This window comes from Perissodus microlepis, chromosome 8 (genome assembly GCF_051167445.1).
Source record: "Perissodus microlepis isolate ML-2025 ecotype Zambia chromosome 8, ASM5116744v1, whole genome shotgun sequence".
Taxonomy (NCBI): Eukaryota; Metazoa; Chordata; class Actinopteri; order Cichliformes; family Cichlidae; genus Perissodus; species Perissodus microlepis.
This window is the reverse complement of record NC_140468.1, coordinates 1055834-1070788: the sequence shown is the minus strand read 5'-3', so window position 1 is coordinate 1070788 and position 14955 is coordinate 1055834. Positions and strand designations below refer to the sequence as shown.

At 46.9% G+C, this 14955-nt stretch overlaps 1 protein-coding gene across 1 annotated transcript; it reads left to right on the top strand.

Moving 5' to 3' along the window:
• The first annotated feature begins 10942 nt into the window (after positions 1-10942).
• Positions 10943-14507, top strand: LOC146380992 (uncharacterized). Its single transcript, XM_084936954.1, has 4 exons — positions 10943-11222; positions 13372-13467; positions 13629-13682; positions 13804-14507. The coding sequence occupies exons 1-4, from the start codon at positions 11160-11162 to the stop codon at positions 13831-13833; spliced, it is 243 nt and encodes an 80-aa protein (XP_084793080.1). The 5' UTR covers positions 10943-11159; the 3' UTR covers positions 13834-14507.
• Positions 14508-14955: the final 448 nt, after the last annotated feature.

The following is a 14955-nucleotide window of genomic DNA, read 5'->3' as shown; positions in this document are numbered from 1 at the left end:
AGAGACAGCATACATGTGTGTGGATGACAGGGAGACAGGTGAAAAGGTAAAGGAGGAGGAGCCGCAGGTATCCATGCCACCTGCCTCACACCTGCACACAGGTGCAGTTCAGGAACAAGAAGTCTGCTGTTAATCCATCTACGTCACAACTCCGAGTACCTGACGTGAGCTGCTGTGGCAGCGAGTGGCATCCAGCTGTCTCCACCCTTTACCTCTGATCCATCCATCACACAGTCTCACCTGCTCAGGTGGTCCTCGATTAATCACCTCTCGCATTAAGTCGCTGTGGCCTCAGAGTCCCACTGTGACCCTCACTGAGCACGCTCCAGGCCTCCCGCTGCTGCTCAGCGGCTTTTATTGATCCACACAGCGAGGAAGACGAGGGAGGTGCTGTCTGATTAGAGTTGGCATGGGCTCGTTGGGCAGCAGGAAGCGCTTAATTTATGAGCGTGAGGCTGTTTATGAAGGCTGACCTTCGACCTCTCAGGGAGCAGTGCGGCAGCAGGTACAGTTCCTCAGCGGTGGCTCGATAAAACTCGTTTAGTCACTGCAGCGAGCACAGAGTTTATAAAACATCTCCTCATTAACGGCTGACCTTTGACTTCCACAGTCTGTTTACATCAGGAGAGTCGTTGAATTAACTCACTGCACCTGAACGCACCACAGCTCGAGTTTCAGAGTCTGCAGGAGTCAAACTTTTATTCCAAGAAACACCCAGGGCGGGGCTTAAACTGTGACATATGCATTTTTAGGGGTGTGGCCTGTTTAAATGACGTGCAGCCGTAATTGATGGTGTCATTATGCTCAGCGTTTTCACCCTAGAAATCAAAAACAACAAAAGTGGTACCACATGGTCTCATATCAGCTCGTCGTGCACGTCTGGATTTTCATAACCCACAGAGGTGAGGCAGAGCCATGGCAACAAACAAAGCTCTGGTTTTATGGGAAATGGTTTTCATTTTGTGAAGCACAGTGAGAATCATCATCAGCACCTCTTAGCTTTGACCAGCCGACTCCACACAAGCAGATTCTGTCACACCTTTGCTGCTCGTCTCCATAATGAAGACGTGTCCCCGTAACACAGCAACGCCTGAAGTCTGAAATACAGGGACTGAACCTCCTCTTCATCCTCCTGATGTTTAAGATGAAGTGTGTGTGTGTGTGTGTGTGTGTGTGTGTGTGTGTGTGTGTGTGTGTGTGTGTGTGTGTGTGTGTGTGTGTGTGCTCTGTGATAAACCGACTCTGGATCAGTTCCAGCCTTCCTCCTCCTCCTCCTCCTCTGTTCTGCTCCTCTGGACTGAAGCTCAGTCTCTCGGCGCTCCACTCTTCCAGGGCTCTCCAGGATTTTCCAGGACGCCTCTGAAGTGTTTTCCAGGTAAAGCGGCTGCAGGAGATGCAGCCAGACTGCGTGTGTGTGTGTGTGTGTGTGTGTGTGTGTGTGTGTGTGTGTGTGTGTGTGTGTGTGTGTGTGTCAGATTTACATAGTGAATCCCTTGCTGGGACATCCGAGGCCAACATCACATGACCTGAGAGCGACAGCGATGTTTCCTGAGGGACTCGGCCGTGTTTCTGTGTCACAGAGTCTGTTTGATTTCTCGCTCCTCGTGTCACAATCCTCCTCCTCCTCCTCCCGCACCTCCTCCTCCTTCTGCACCTCCTCCTCCTCCTCTTCTTTGAATTTTTTTAGCTGAACTCCTTTGTGTCACGCAGCTGCTCCTTGTCCTCTCTCCTTCCTCCTGTTGCCTGAGAAGACGAGTTCGGGGTCAAAGGTGGTCCGATCAGGTTCAAGTTTATTGATCAGAGGTTTTCCTGATTGCAGTGATTGATTGAAGCTCCAGATTTACACTTTTTTATTCTTCTGAATCTTTTTTCCAGCTTCTCAGTCTGCTTGCAGCCATGCAGTACTGCTGCAGTATTACTGTCCCAGTACTGCAGTGAGGCTGGTGCACCTGGGGCTCATTTGTGGAGCCACAGCTCCCCCTACAGGAGGCTTGGTGAAGTGCAGCTCACAGACTGCTGCCCACTGTCACTCAGAGCAGCAGGATGTTTTTAATGCAGATGTTTAGTGAAACTCACGGACAGCGTTCAAGTTGGACGCTGACGCCCGTCAGCAGGAGGCCGGGTTCAAACTGCCTCAAGAGGTCACAGCTCCTCCTACATGTCCTACATCAACCATCTCGAGACGTTTGTAGGAGGACACAGACTGTTGATTTTTTTAACCCTTAAATTTTGTGCAGTTTTCTGTAAATTGTGTGTCACAAACTCTTAATTCATGTTTGTGTGACTCATTGAAATTTTCTTTTCCTGAAAGTGAAATTCTTACCAACACATAAGGCCAAAAATGCTCCCGTTCACAGCTTTGATGTCACAAACAGGAAGTACGATAAACACGGAGACGAAGCCACACAGGCTTGGCACAGGGGGACATGACCGACAGGGAACACCCAACACCGAGACAAGACAGGAGAGGACACTGAGGAACTCAACAATCACAAAGAACTGAAGACTAATGAAGATCACTGCAGGACTAGAAATAACCATGAAGCTGAGAATCAGAGAACATTTTAAAATAAACAGTCCAGAGACGAGAAACAGTGGGTCACACATCAGTACACACTGCCACACCTGTTCAAAGACCTGCCTGACAAAGTGGAGCAGACCAGAAGATCCTCAAAAGTCAGACATCACACTGTGATCCAAGGAAGTTCAGGATCAACTGAGAAACAAAGCAGTTGAGATCTCTCAGTCTGGGAAAGATTGCAAAGCCATTTCTAAAGCTGTGACACTGCAGTGAACCGAGTGAGAGCAGTTATTCACAAATAGCGCAAAGATGTGATGAACCTTCCCAGGAGGGCCGACCAAAATTACCGTTACATCTCATGAAACTAACAGAAGGAACATCGTGCCAGCAGTAAAACATGTTGGTGGTAGTTTGATGGTCTGGGGCTGTTCTGCTGCCTGAACACTTGCTGTGGTAAATGGAGCCATGAATTCTGCCGTCTACCAGAACATCCCGAAGGAGTGTGTCCAACTACCTGCTAGTGACCTCAAGCTGAGCTCAGCAGCAGGTCCACCTCTGAATGGCTTAAGGAAACCAAAATAAAGGCTTTGGAGTGGTCTAGTCAAAGTCCTGACCTGAATTCGATTGAGATGCTGTGGCATGGTTCATGCTGGAAAAACCTCCAATGTGGCTGAAATATAACAATGCTGTAAAGATGAGTGGGCCACAATTCCTCCACAGCTGGAAAAGACTCTGACAGTTATCACATTACCTGATTGCAGTTGTTGCTGCTAAGGGTGGCTCAATCAGTTATTAGGTTCAGGGGGCAATCACTTTTTCACACAGGGCCAGGTAGGTTTGGATTTCTTCCCCTTAATAATAAACACCTTCATTTAGAAAGTGGACTAGAAAGAGAGAGCAGATTTCTCCTGTTTTGGCTTCCTGTTAAGTCCAGAATTCAAAATCCTGCTCCTCACATACAAGGTCTTAAATAATCAGGCCCCATCTTATCTTAATGACCTTGTAGTACCATATCACCCTATTAGAGCACTTCGCTCTCACACTGCAGGCCTACTTGTTGTTCCTAGAGTATTTAAAAGTAGAATGGGAGGCAGAGCCTTCAGTTTTCAGGCCCCTCTTCTGTGGAACCAGCTTCCAGTTTGGATTCGGCAGACAGACACTATCTCTACTTTCAAGATTAGGCTTCAAACTTTCCTTTTTGCTAAAGCATATAGTTAGGGCTGGACCAGGTGACCCTGAATCCTCCCTTAGTTAGTTTTTGCTTTCCAGTCATCTTTCTCACTCACTATGTGTTAACAGACCTCTGCATTGAATCATATCTGTTATTAATCTCTGTCTCTCTTCCACAGCATGTCTTTATCCTGTCTTCCTTCTCTCACCCCAACCAATCACAGCAGATGGCCCCGCCCCTCCCTGAGCCTGGTTCTGCTGGAGGTTTCTTCCTGTTAAAAGGGAGTTTTTCCTTCCCACTGTCGCCAAAGTGCTGCTCATAAGGGGTCATATGATTGTTGGGTTTTTCTCTGTATGTATTATTGTAGGGTCTACTGTACAATATAAAGCGCCTTGAGGCGACTGCTGTTGTGATTTTTTGCTGTATAAATAAAATTGAATTGAATTCAGAAACTGTATTTTGTGTTTTCTCGTGTTATCTTAAAAAGTTGATTCTGTTCATCTGGACATTATGTCAGATTATAACAGATTTACCTGGATGATTGAACATACATCAAGATGCATGTGTCATCTTTGCCTAATATTCAGATTTGTTTAATGACCTGAAATATTTAAGTGTGACACACACAAAAAAAAACAGGAAATTGGGGGCAAACACTTTTTCACACCACTGTAGGAGGTACTTTTGGGTCACCATCAGCTGTAGACCTTCGGTGTGGGCGGGCCATCTGACCTCTCCCAACTGATGACCTCACACTGTGCTTGGGTGGAGGTTAATCAATCACCTGGCTGCCAGGCCTGTCAGTCAAAAACCCAGAAGGCACGTGTGTGCTTTCTTTTTTAGTGTGTACCGTCCAACCCTCTCCTGGAAACACCTGCCCACCTGCCCTTTGAGCGACTGCAGAAGAACTGGTTAATGGAGGTACTGAACCCACTGTGTCAGTGTGTCTTAAGCTGGGCTCACACTCTGCGATTTTTGGCCCATTTTGAGACGATTTTTTAGTCGTGCGACCGTTTTCGGGATCGGCCCGAGTTTCGCCTTCATCGTGTGTCGTGCATCGTGTAGTATACGTGGGGTAACGAGAAGCGATTAACACCTCACGACCAGCTCCCGACCATCAATCGCTGGGTCGTAAGAAAATCAAACCTGTTCGAAATCCTGTCGGACGTCGAGAGGGCGTCACCGCAGCCTCTCACACAGATTTTTGTGTTATAAGCTTCATGTTATGGACGCACAGTTTGAGCACTCAGGTCGCATCAGAGCATCGGGCCGTATAGTGTGAGACCCTGCATCGTGACCTATGAACTTCTAACTCCTGCGAGTCAATTGTGCAGTTTGAGCAGGAGCTGAATAACACGAATGAAAAAAATCGCACAGTGTAGCCCAGCTTTAGGTGCGTGTGTAAGGTCTGGTGTGAGGTTCAGGTTGATGCTGCAGTGATGGAATCTGTAAATGATTAATTTTGGCACATTGCTCAAAACATGAGCGGGGCACAGAAAGGAAGTGGCAAGAGGAGCGAAACAGCTACTGGTAGACCGAGCGGTCACCCGAGACTGCAAAACCAGGGGTGAACGAGACATCGATTCACTGATGCGCAATTCAATTCAGTTTTATTTATACAGCACCAAATTACAACAACAGTCACCTCAAGGCGGCAGAACCAGGCTCAGGGAGGGGCGGGGCCATCTCCTGCGACCGGTTGTGGAGAGAGAAGGAAGACAGGATAAAGACATGCTGTGGAAGAGAGACAGAGATCCACACCAGGATACACAACAATGACATCGGGATGTCATTCAGGCTGGAGAAGTGTAGTCGAATGGTAACAAAGAGAGGGAAGGTAGTCAGAACGGAGGGGATCGAACTACCAGAAGGCAACACCGCAGGCATTGAGGGCAGCTGCAAGTACCTGGGGATCCCACAGGCAAATGGGAACCATGAAGAGGTCGCTAGGAAAGCTGCAACCACCAAGTACCTGCAGAGGGTCAGGCAGGTACGGAGTCAGCTGAACGGTAAGAACAAGATCCGGGCTATCAACACCTACGCCCTGCCTGTGATCAGGTACCCTGCTGGGGTAATAAACTGGCCAAAGGAGGAGATAGAAGCCACTGACATCAAGACCAGGAAGCTCCTGACCATGCATGGAGGGTTTCACCCCAAGTCCAGCACCCTGAGGCTGTACGCGAAGCTAAAGGAAGGAGGCCGGGGACTGGTGAGTGTCAGCACCACAGTCCAGGATGAGACAACGAACATCCATGAATACATCAGGAAGATGGCCCCAACTGACAGCGTGCTCAGTGAATACCTCAGGCAGCAGAAACCCAAGAAAGAGGAGGAAGCATCATGGAAGGACAGGGCCCTGCACGGTATGTACCACCGGCAGACAGAGGAGGTGGCTGATATCCAGAAATCCTACCAGTGGCTGGACAAAGCTGGACTGAAAGTATATTGACCCACTGGCCCTGCTCTGTGTTGAACTGGGAGCCAGTGAAGTGCCTTCAGTACTGCAGTAATGTGGTCACATGTCTGCGTACCTGTTAAGATTCTGGCGAATGAACTGAAGTCCATCGAACACAACGTGTCGGTGATCTCACGCGCTGGATATGAAAACATGGACGGAGGCAGGAATGATCTAAACTTAGATGTAGTTTGATGTGATAGAAGGCAGCTCTGGTGACCTTACTGATGGATGTGTGTCAAAGGCAGAGATGATAAACGTGAACACATTTTCCATGTCTGAGGTTTTGGACCAACAACAAATATTTGTCTCATCTCTGTTCCTAGAAAGTTTCATCCAGCAGTTACAGTACGTGACCAGCGCAGCTCAAAGGTTTGTGAGATCATCAGAGGGAAGTGTGTCACCTATGGTCAGATGTATTACGATTCTTTACGACAGTATGAAGTGGGAGCAGGTAAAGGTTAGACAGTGACAGACTGACCCTCTCTGAATCTTATAAATAAAACAGCAGAATCAGACCAACTATTGTTGATCTTTTGTCTATTTTCTCTGACGATGATGATGGTGATGAAAAAGAACATGTGTGCGGATGATGTAAAGTGTGTCTCGGTGCTGCTCTCGTATTCAGGACGTCTCTGCTCATGAACAATTCATCGACAACCGCGAGAACAAAGCAGCTGCAGAAGAAGAAGAACGGCGTCTCCGCTCAGCAAAATAAAAGCCTCTGAAAGGCTTTAATGTCTCCTTTGATTTTTTTTACTTCTGACACGGTTTCTGCCGGGACGTTTCCACGCCGACGGCAACAAGAAGAAACCCGAGTGAGGAACGTTTCACGCTGAGGAAAACTTCAGCTTCACAAACACATTTAACTGTCAGCGAAGCCCCGCCGGCGGCGCCCACCAGGTAAGACCGCAGGAGGCCACACGCCTTCATCCTTACGACCACGAAGAAGATCAGAACATCTGACAGACCGTGGAAGCTCAACGCAGGAACCATTCTCACCGACTCAGCGGCCAGACATGCAACACAAAACTTTATTCGTAAGCACAGTCAGAGCAGATCAAATGTGGACAAACTCGGTGGAGGTGGGTCATAAATGAGCTCATCATCGATCAGCTCCCGCCCCGTGAAGCTGGCAGCTGGTCGCTCTAACCAGCTTGTATCCAATTAATCAATCCTGCGCTGTCATTGGTAGTTTCTCTCTGAACCCGCCCACTTCACAAGCCTAATTCACTTCCTGTGAATCGCTGCCAGTGTGGGCGTGGCGCCATGCTCCAGGGTCAGATTGACTAATTGGGGAAAATGATCATGTGACTGCGACCTTTATTAGCGAACACAAGAGGGTCATGAACAAGTGGGCGGAGCTTCACTTGACTAGCCTGGGATTTGTGCATCAGCTTGCCCGGTGATATTGATAACGGTAACGCGGTGTGACATCATTTATAACGAGGTCCCGACCAATCAGCATACAGATGCTTGTGGCATGGATGCTCACGTGTGACGCCGCAGGAATTTACGTCAGAGGAAAGAATCAGACTCACAGAGAGCGAACAGGAAGTCGGCGGGTCCACTGAAGGATCTGCAGACACACCTGAAGGACCTCACTGACTCCAGATCAGAAACACACAAACACCGAGAGACCGCCAGGTTCTGCTGAGGTTCTGCTAAGGTTCTGCTGAGGTTCTGCTGAGGTTCTGCAGGTCCGGTGAACGAGCTGAAGACGAGCAAACTGCAGGTGGAGGTGAAGATGGAGGCTCTGCAGGGTGAGGCTGTTTGTTTGGGCGGAGGAGGAGCTGCCGTGTGGTGTTTTGGGCCTTCGGGACAAAGATTTTCCGCTCAGAATACTTCAACATGAAGATGATGTGAAACGATTCAGGCGGAGCCGGCGAGGACGGAGGGACGACAGCGGGCCGGGGGAGCGGGGAGGAGGTGGGAGGAGGCGTGGAGGGCCTGAGGGAGAATCTAAAACAGCGTTTAGCACTCGGCTGACCTTCACTTGCTCCTCACACTCCTTCCTCTCTCCTTGTTCTTTCGCTCCGTTTGCTCTAAACAGCTTCCACTCGTTTAACCGAGCCTCGGGAGAGAGACGCCGTCTGCACGCCGCCTGTCTCACCATCAGCTGACCTCTGACCCCTGAAATCACAAAGAGCTTCCTGTAAAGGCTCATTCCACTGATTTCACTGCTGATACCTGCAGACAGCGAGCTGTGGATGAGAACACCTCCTGAACAGCTGTTTCCATCTCTGAGGATCACTCCTCCTCCTCCTCCTTTTCTTCTTCTTCACATCTAATTCATGCGCTCACACCGAGCTGCAGATACCTGCAGCAACATACGAGCTCGACATCTGTCGGCAGCTCATGACGCAGAGAACCCGGAAACAGCCACAGCTGCTGGTTCTGCTGGTTGTTCGTGGGGGAGCTAGTCTGTTTTTGCAGTTATTAAACGTCTGTCTTCGTCTGTATGGATCCTCTTCATCGCTCTGCTCAGGTCAGGTGAACAGTCTTCATCGCTGTATGACAACGTCGGCGATCTTCTCGGCTGTTTCAAAATGAAGCTGCTGTTTCACATCACTGTGTGTCAGGCTGTCACTCACCGATCTCTGGTTTCACTTTTTAAAACTCTGGTCTCAGTCTTTGAATGCATCACCTGAGCCTCACAGATTCTTCAGCCCAGCCAAACTCACTCGCGCTGCTCTGCCGCCACCTGCTGGAAACTTTCAGCCTTACGCCGAGCAGATTTTTAAAGCCGACACAGGAAGTGACGAGATCAGTTCTGTCCTCTGGTGTGTGCTTGCAGTGTTGGACTTCTTTAAAGCATTTTATAGACCTGAAAATATTATTTCAATGCCATAAAAAGAAAAAGGAGAGCCGTCTCCCTGCAGTCAGGAACAACTGTTAAAAGGAACACATCAGCCCTCTTTTTACTCGAGCAGCTGAATTACTCGAGAGATAAAAACAGGAAAATAGAAATATCACAATTACCACATTATTAATATTATTATCACGGGTCATTAGCAGATTGATTTAAAAAACCTTCACAAGCATCTGGTCTGCATGTAAATGTGGAGAAATGCATGAAAACCCCGAAAGCACCATACTCGATAAACATGAAGTCAAACATTTACAGCTTTCAGTGAAAATCACAGTGACAACAGATAAACACTCAGTGTGTTTGACCAAAGAATAAATAATATTAAATACTGTCATTATAACTTATTCATATTTTGTTACTACGTCCAAGCTGCCTGTTCTCTCTGCCTCCCTCCGGTCTGTTATTTCCTCCTGCTGTCTGCTGTTTATGTTTTATTCATGCATGATGTCATTGTATGACAGTAAAGGGCTATTCTATTCTATTCTATAAGAACGATGGATCGAGAGATTAATTTATCCAACAATTGATTGAAAAGCATCAAAATGAAATATTAAAATGAACCAAAGTCGTTAGAATTTCATTTGGAACAATAAACATGACAATAAAGTCCAGTAGAAGCAGGAAGTATGACTGTAGTTGACTTTGAAGTAATGAAAGGTGTCATTAAGTTTAAGCTGCACATACGTAATGAAAAAGTCAGTTTGTGCTGAGGTGTGTGCCTCGGGCCACAGCACTGTCTGGAAGCACAGCCAGGTTCTAAAGGAAGCGTTTGGACCAGGGTCCATGTCATGGATGGAAAGGTTCGACGTCATTCTGCTTTTAAGGACGCATTTAAAGTGAACTGCTCTCTGCTAACCTGCTAGCTTTAACGAAAGGATCATTACAGTATTCGTAACACAGATTTTTCCTCATCTGAGAATTAAAGATTGCAACTTTTTGGACAATAGAAGTAAAAACAAAATGCACGAAACAATGTTTTCCTCTTCCTGTGAAAAGAAAATTTACACTGGAAAGATTTACAATCGTGGAGATGATCAGAATACCAAATATGTGACGTTTGAAAGTTTTCTCCAACTTTTCCTGCCTTTAAAAATGTTGCAGAAGAAGAATGCCTTAAAAGTGTCAGAGGGACCAGCAGCATACGTGCAATATAATTGTAAATAATTAAATAGAGTTTATTTATGTATTTCAGGACTGCTGCTTGGGTTGCTTGATGAACATGTTAGTAACTTAAAGACTGTTCAGTAAAAATAAATAAATCTTTTCAATTCTCTTCAAACCTCGCGAGACAATCACCTCACCTTAATTGGATGGTCTGCCTCACGTCACAGTATTTGAAATTGAGGCGATCCTAAAAATGTCAAATCAACACGCGAAACGTCAACAAGATTTAAAAAAACAAAGTTCCGCTTCAAAATAAAAGTAATGTGCCGTTTTATTTTTTCTTCGTTTCTCTTTTTAACCTTGAATGATAAGCCTTTATGTTAGACTTAGACATGTATAATTATATTTGATTTAAGTTTGTGTTTCACGTTTGGCTGCTGTGATGCAGGAATGTGACAACTTTCAGGACTTTGAAGTTTATCTAAATGGAGTAAATACACACACTAAAATGTGTAATTATTATAAAAATACAGTAAAAAAATATAACATTTTCTTTTTAAAATTTCAAAATCAGATGACTTTTCTTCTTTTTAGGGTTCAAGAAAAAGAAGAATCATTATGTGTTCACACAACAGATTGTTATTTGGTAGCTCTCAGCACAGAAGAGACACAGCCTTTTACACACACGCGCGCGCGCGCGCACACACAGAGATATTTGAACATATATAAAAACATATTCAGATACACGCACAAAAATAAGGCGGAAGCGAAACCGTCAGTGCTTTTATTGTGAAAAGTTGTTTCCGTGTCATACCGGAAGCGGTGGGCTTGATGCTGAGAGCTTCATGTTGCCGGTCAGCAGAAGGTCAGCCAACAGCAGCAACAGCAGCAACAGCGGATAGTTGTCGGTCAGGTAGCACGAAGTTAACGATCGATCGGTTAATCGGCTCCGTTTGTGCTCTTTGGGCGGGAAACCGGCAGCTTCCGGTCAGTGTCTACCAAACTAATGCTAACAGGCTAACTATTAGCAGCTAGCATGCAGTGCGCGCACCCCATGAAGAAGAGAAGTCTGGAGGCGGAGCCGCGCAACTCCAAAGCGGTAAGACACCTGAGGAGGAGGAGCAGTTTATTAGGAGTAGCCGGGGTCATCAGAGTTTTTGGACAAAAACAGTAATAACTTTATTTAAACAGTAACAATTTACAGAGACACGAGCCAAACAAAAACCATAGAAGAAGAAACATCAGCGAAATAAGAGAACTACAAAATGACATCAGTCCTGAGCCTCTTCAAGTACATCAAGTACATCTGCAGGAACATCTGCAGCTTCTCGGATGCTTGGAGCTCTTATTTGAACCTTCAGATGTGGCTCCGTCAGACCTGTTCCTCTGATCTTCGTACCTCAGCCTTTCCTCCTCGTTCCCTTCATTAAGAACGGCTTCCTGATGGGCTAAAGGTCCAAATCATCTCCCGGGTCCTGTGTCGGGTCTTCAGAACCCGTTCCTCTGCTGTGGAGATTTTAGGCCTCACACTTCTTCTTCTGTCCAGCTTCCTAAGAAGTTGAAGCGCACCACGCTGAGATAAGCAGAGCTTTCAGCTGACAGCTCTCTGGGAGTCGCACTTTCTCCCTCTCCCTTATCTTTCCTGCTTGGCTTTCATGTTTCTTGTATAGTCTCGCTTATTTTCTAACCCTAAGAGAGTCTCCCAGACTTGTTCTCTAAAAACCTAAAGAAGAATTATGGATTTGATCAACTGGTCCCTTAATGAAATTGACACCCTGCTGGGCTTGGGAGAGCCCGATTGTCCTGCGGAGACGTTTGCTGCCGGATACTCGATGGTCGGTTGCGTCGTGTGTCTGACGACACTCTCGATGGAGGACAGTGAACAACATCTACCAATTCAGAACCACGATAACAGAGTTCTGGCTGATTGGAGCTGGCTCAGCTTATCAAAGAACAAGAAGCGGTTACAGCTGTTCAAAATCCCACCAGGCTGGCCGACATGATAGACGATGGGCAGGGCTGTGAGTACGACTGTGTTTATTGAACGTAATATGGATACGATCTTGGAGAAGAACGGGAGTTGAGAGACCTGGTGACGGACATTAGACCAACTGTAAAATTGGAAGCAGTTTGTTTGCACTAACCAAAACAGCTGCCATCTCCATCTCATGAAGATGCTCAAGGCACAAGCTGACGGGAATAACAAAACTCTCCTTTAGATAATAAGACTGTTTGTTGTGACTCTCTCCCTCCTCATTCAAGGCCGCCCGCGTCGACCGAAGGTTGTTGACTTTTGCTTAACCTTTCTCTCGGCTGAACACAGAACACACACGCATGCACACACACGCACACATGTGCATGTACACTGACACAGAGCTTCATGGATTCATTAAAGAAACGGGAACGGTGACGTGTTTCTGTGACAGGAAACAACGGGTCAGAGGGGACATGAGACGCTGCATGTAGAGGTAACTCTGTATGTGAAGTTAGGGTTTTAAAAACATGTTTAGCACAATCTTGTGTCGGTACAACAGTTTACTTGTGTTGGGAACATTTTGCTTTTTGCATAAAGTTGGCTGATGGCAGCACGTGAACATCTGCTTTGCAGGCTCGATGAGGAACAGCTGCAGACTCCAGCATGTCGGTCTGACACAGTCCTCGTTTATAAAGTGCGTTACAAACACCAACATCACGGCTAACAGCTGGATGTTCCTGTTTGAGTGCAGCCAGCCAAACAGCCACTTCCTGTTTACAGTTTATCCTGGTTTAACATGAACTCACTGCTGCAGCACCACAGTGATCCCCTCACACTGCTGTTTACTTTCCTCAGGTATAACATAAACTAATGTGAGCCTGTTAGCCCGGCCAACCAACCACGTGACGTCACGCTCCGTGCTGACAGAAGATGGCGCTGAACATGTTTTTAACACTTGAAGCACTGATTTCTTAAAGCCAGCGTCACAGACAGAGTGACAGCTGTGGGAGTGTCTGAGAGCAGGTCCGTGGGGTAAAGGAGGTGTGCAGCACTGCGTGTCTCCGGGTCGGGTATGAAAACTGAGGGCTGACGGAGGCCACTCAGTGACTTCTTCATGACCTCTGTGGTTGCGTGCTGTACTTCTGGATTACCAAAACGCAAGTTTAGAAGGAAAGTGACACACCTGCTTAGCCCCACCCCGTCATTGAGGTCACAGTTTCAGGTGAGGTCCTCAGGTGTGCTGATGGTGCTGATGTTGGGTTTTTTTTTTCAGAAGCGGCTCTGTTTGGAGGCGGAGCTCCAGATGTCCGACTGTCCAATGGAGACGTCGCAGAGCAGTCCTGCGACCAATCAGCAGCCGGATCAACAGGTGAGCTCGTCGAGCTTCCTCTGACAAGACACAGGATGTCATTAAGATCTAAGGGTCAGAGGTCAGCTTCAGATAAACGTGGTGGAAAGTCCTCACCGTGTTCAGCTGGAGGACAGGTGTACAGGTGCTGTTGCTATGGTGACTTGTGTGTGTGTATGCAGGTACGGCCCACACCTGTTCTGCTCTGCTGTCCTAGGTGTCTCAGAGGAGAACCGGTAAGACGCCGAACTCACGAAACAGTTAAGCCCTGCCCCCTGTGGAAGCGAGGCTTACAGAGTCGTCTCTGTGGCTCCGTGATTGGCTGAGAGCCTCAACGGTGTCTTTCTGCTTTTTCAGGGTCACTTCAACCACATCATGGGCCTCTGAAGCTCCACCCATTCTCCCGCAACCAGCCGTCCAATCACATTGATGCTTCAGGTGCTTCACTAAAATGGTGCTGCTGGAAGATGTCATCAAGGCCCCACCCCACCTTCACATCGTTGTCAAGGAGCAGTTTAACGTTTCCATCCGGTGATGCATTCAGGACCAGCAGTACTCCTCAGACTTAAGTTCTGAAATCTCTGATGTCCTTGTGTCCCTGAACACACCACTGAGTGTGAGCGTTTACCTGAGCTTTAAGCCCACCCCCTCTCCTGTGTGATATGTGCGCCAGTCCAATCAATGATCAATAACTGTGATTGGTGGTGCGTTCACTGTCTCCGTTTAAAGGGCTTTCACACGGTGAAGACTTGTGATGTGTTTACAGGAAAAATGCCAGTAGAATTTTTTAAACTCCAGTATAGAACCGACTGAAAGGCTTAACGAGGTGTTAATGAGAGTTTACTGTAAGGGGAAGGAAAATTCATGTGGTTTTTCAAAATAAGAGTCTTCGTGTCTGTACATTTCTATTTTTCTGAGGCAGATTTGTATATTTTTTATTCTGAATTTGACTGAATGTAAAAGCAGCTCCCTATTTTTGATGACATCACGTCCGCTATCTGGGCTGACCAATCAGAGGCCAGCATTTGTACTGATTTCAGAATAAAAGCTTTGACTGTGAACAGCTTTGTCCCCCTTTTCTTTTGACTAAACCAACAAACAAGCTGAAGCGAGGAGAACAGTGATGATGGCAGCTGGGGCGTTTCAGAGAGCACGGTGGTGCCTTTAATGGTCAACGACCTTTGACCTTCATCGTGCTGGAGAAGTGTTGATGCTCTAGATCTCAGCTGAACATCGTATGTTTGAAGAGCTCTGACTGTTTGTCAGCCTGGCTACAGAGCTGAAGAGAAACCTGGGGTTGTTCTTATTTTCTTCAATCAGTGATGAATAGTAAGATGTTCTGGCTTTGCGGAGGGCTTTCTTATAAAGCAGCAAAACTATTTCTCCAGGCTAAATGATGATCCCCTAAATTAGTGACACGCCATTTCCTCTCCAGATTACGAGTCATCTGCTTTAGGGTACGTGTTTGAGAATTATACCACGGAGTCAGGTACTTCTGATTAGAGACCT

Excerpts from the sequence above, each read along its gene's own strand:
- LOC146380992 (XM_084936954.1), top strand. The coding sequence starts at position 11,160 with ATGCAGTGCGCGCACCCCATGAAGAAGAGAAGTCTGGAGGCGGAGCCG. Across the intron at positions 13,468-13,628 it reads ATCAGCAGCCGGATCAACAG|GTACGGCCCACACCTGTTCT; the intron begins GTGAGCTCGTCG and ends GTGTGTATGCAG. Across the intron at positions 13,683-13,803 it reads GGTGTCTCAGAGGAGAACCG|GGTCACTTCAACCACATCAT; the intron begins GTAAGACGCCGA and ends CTGCTTTTTCAG.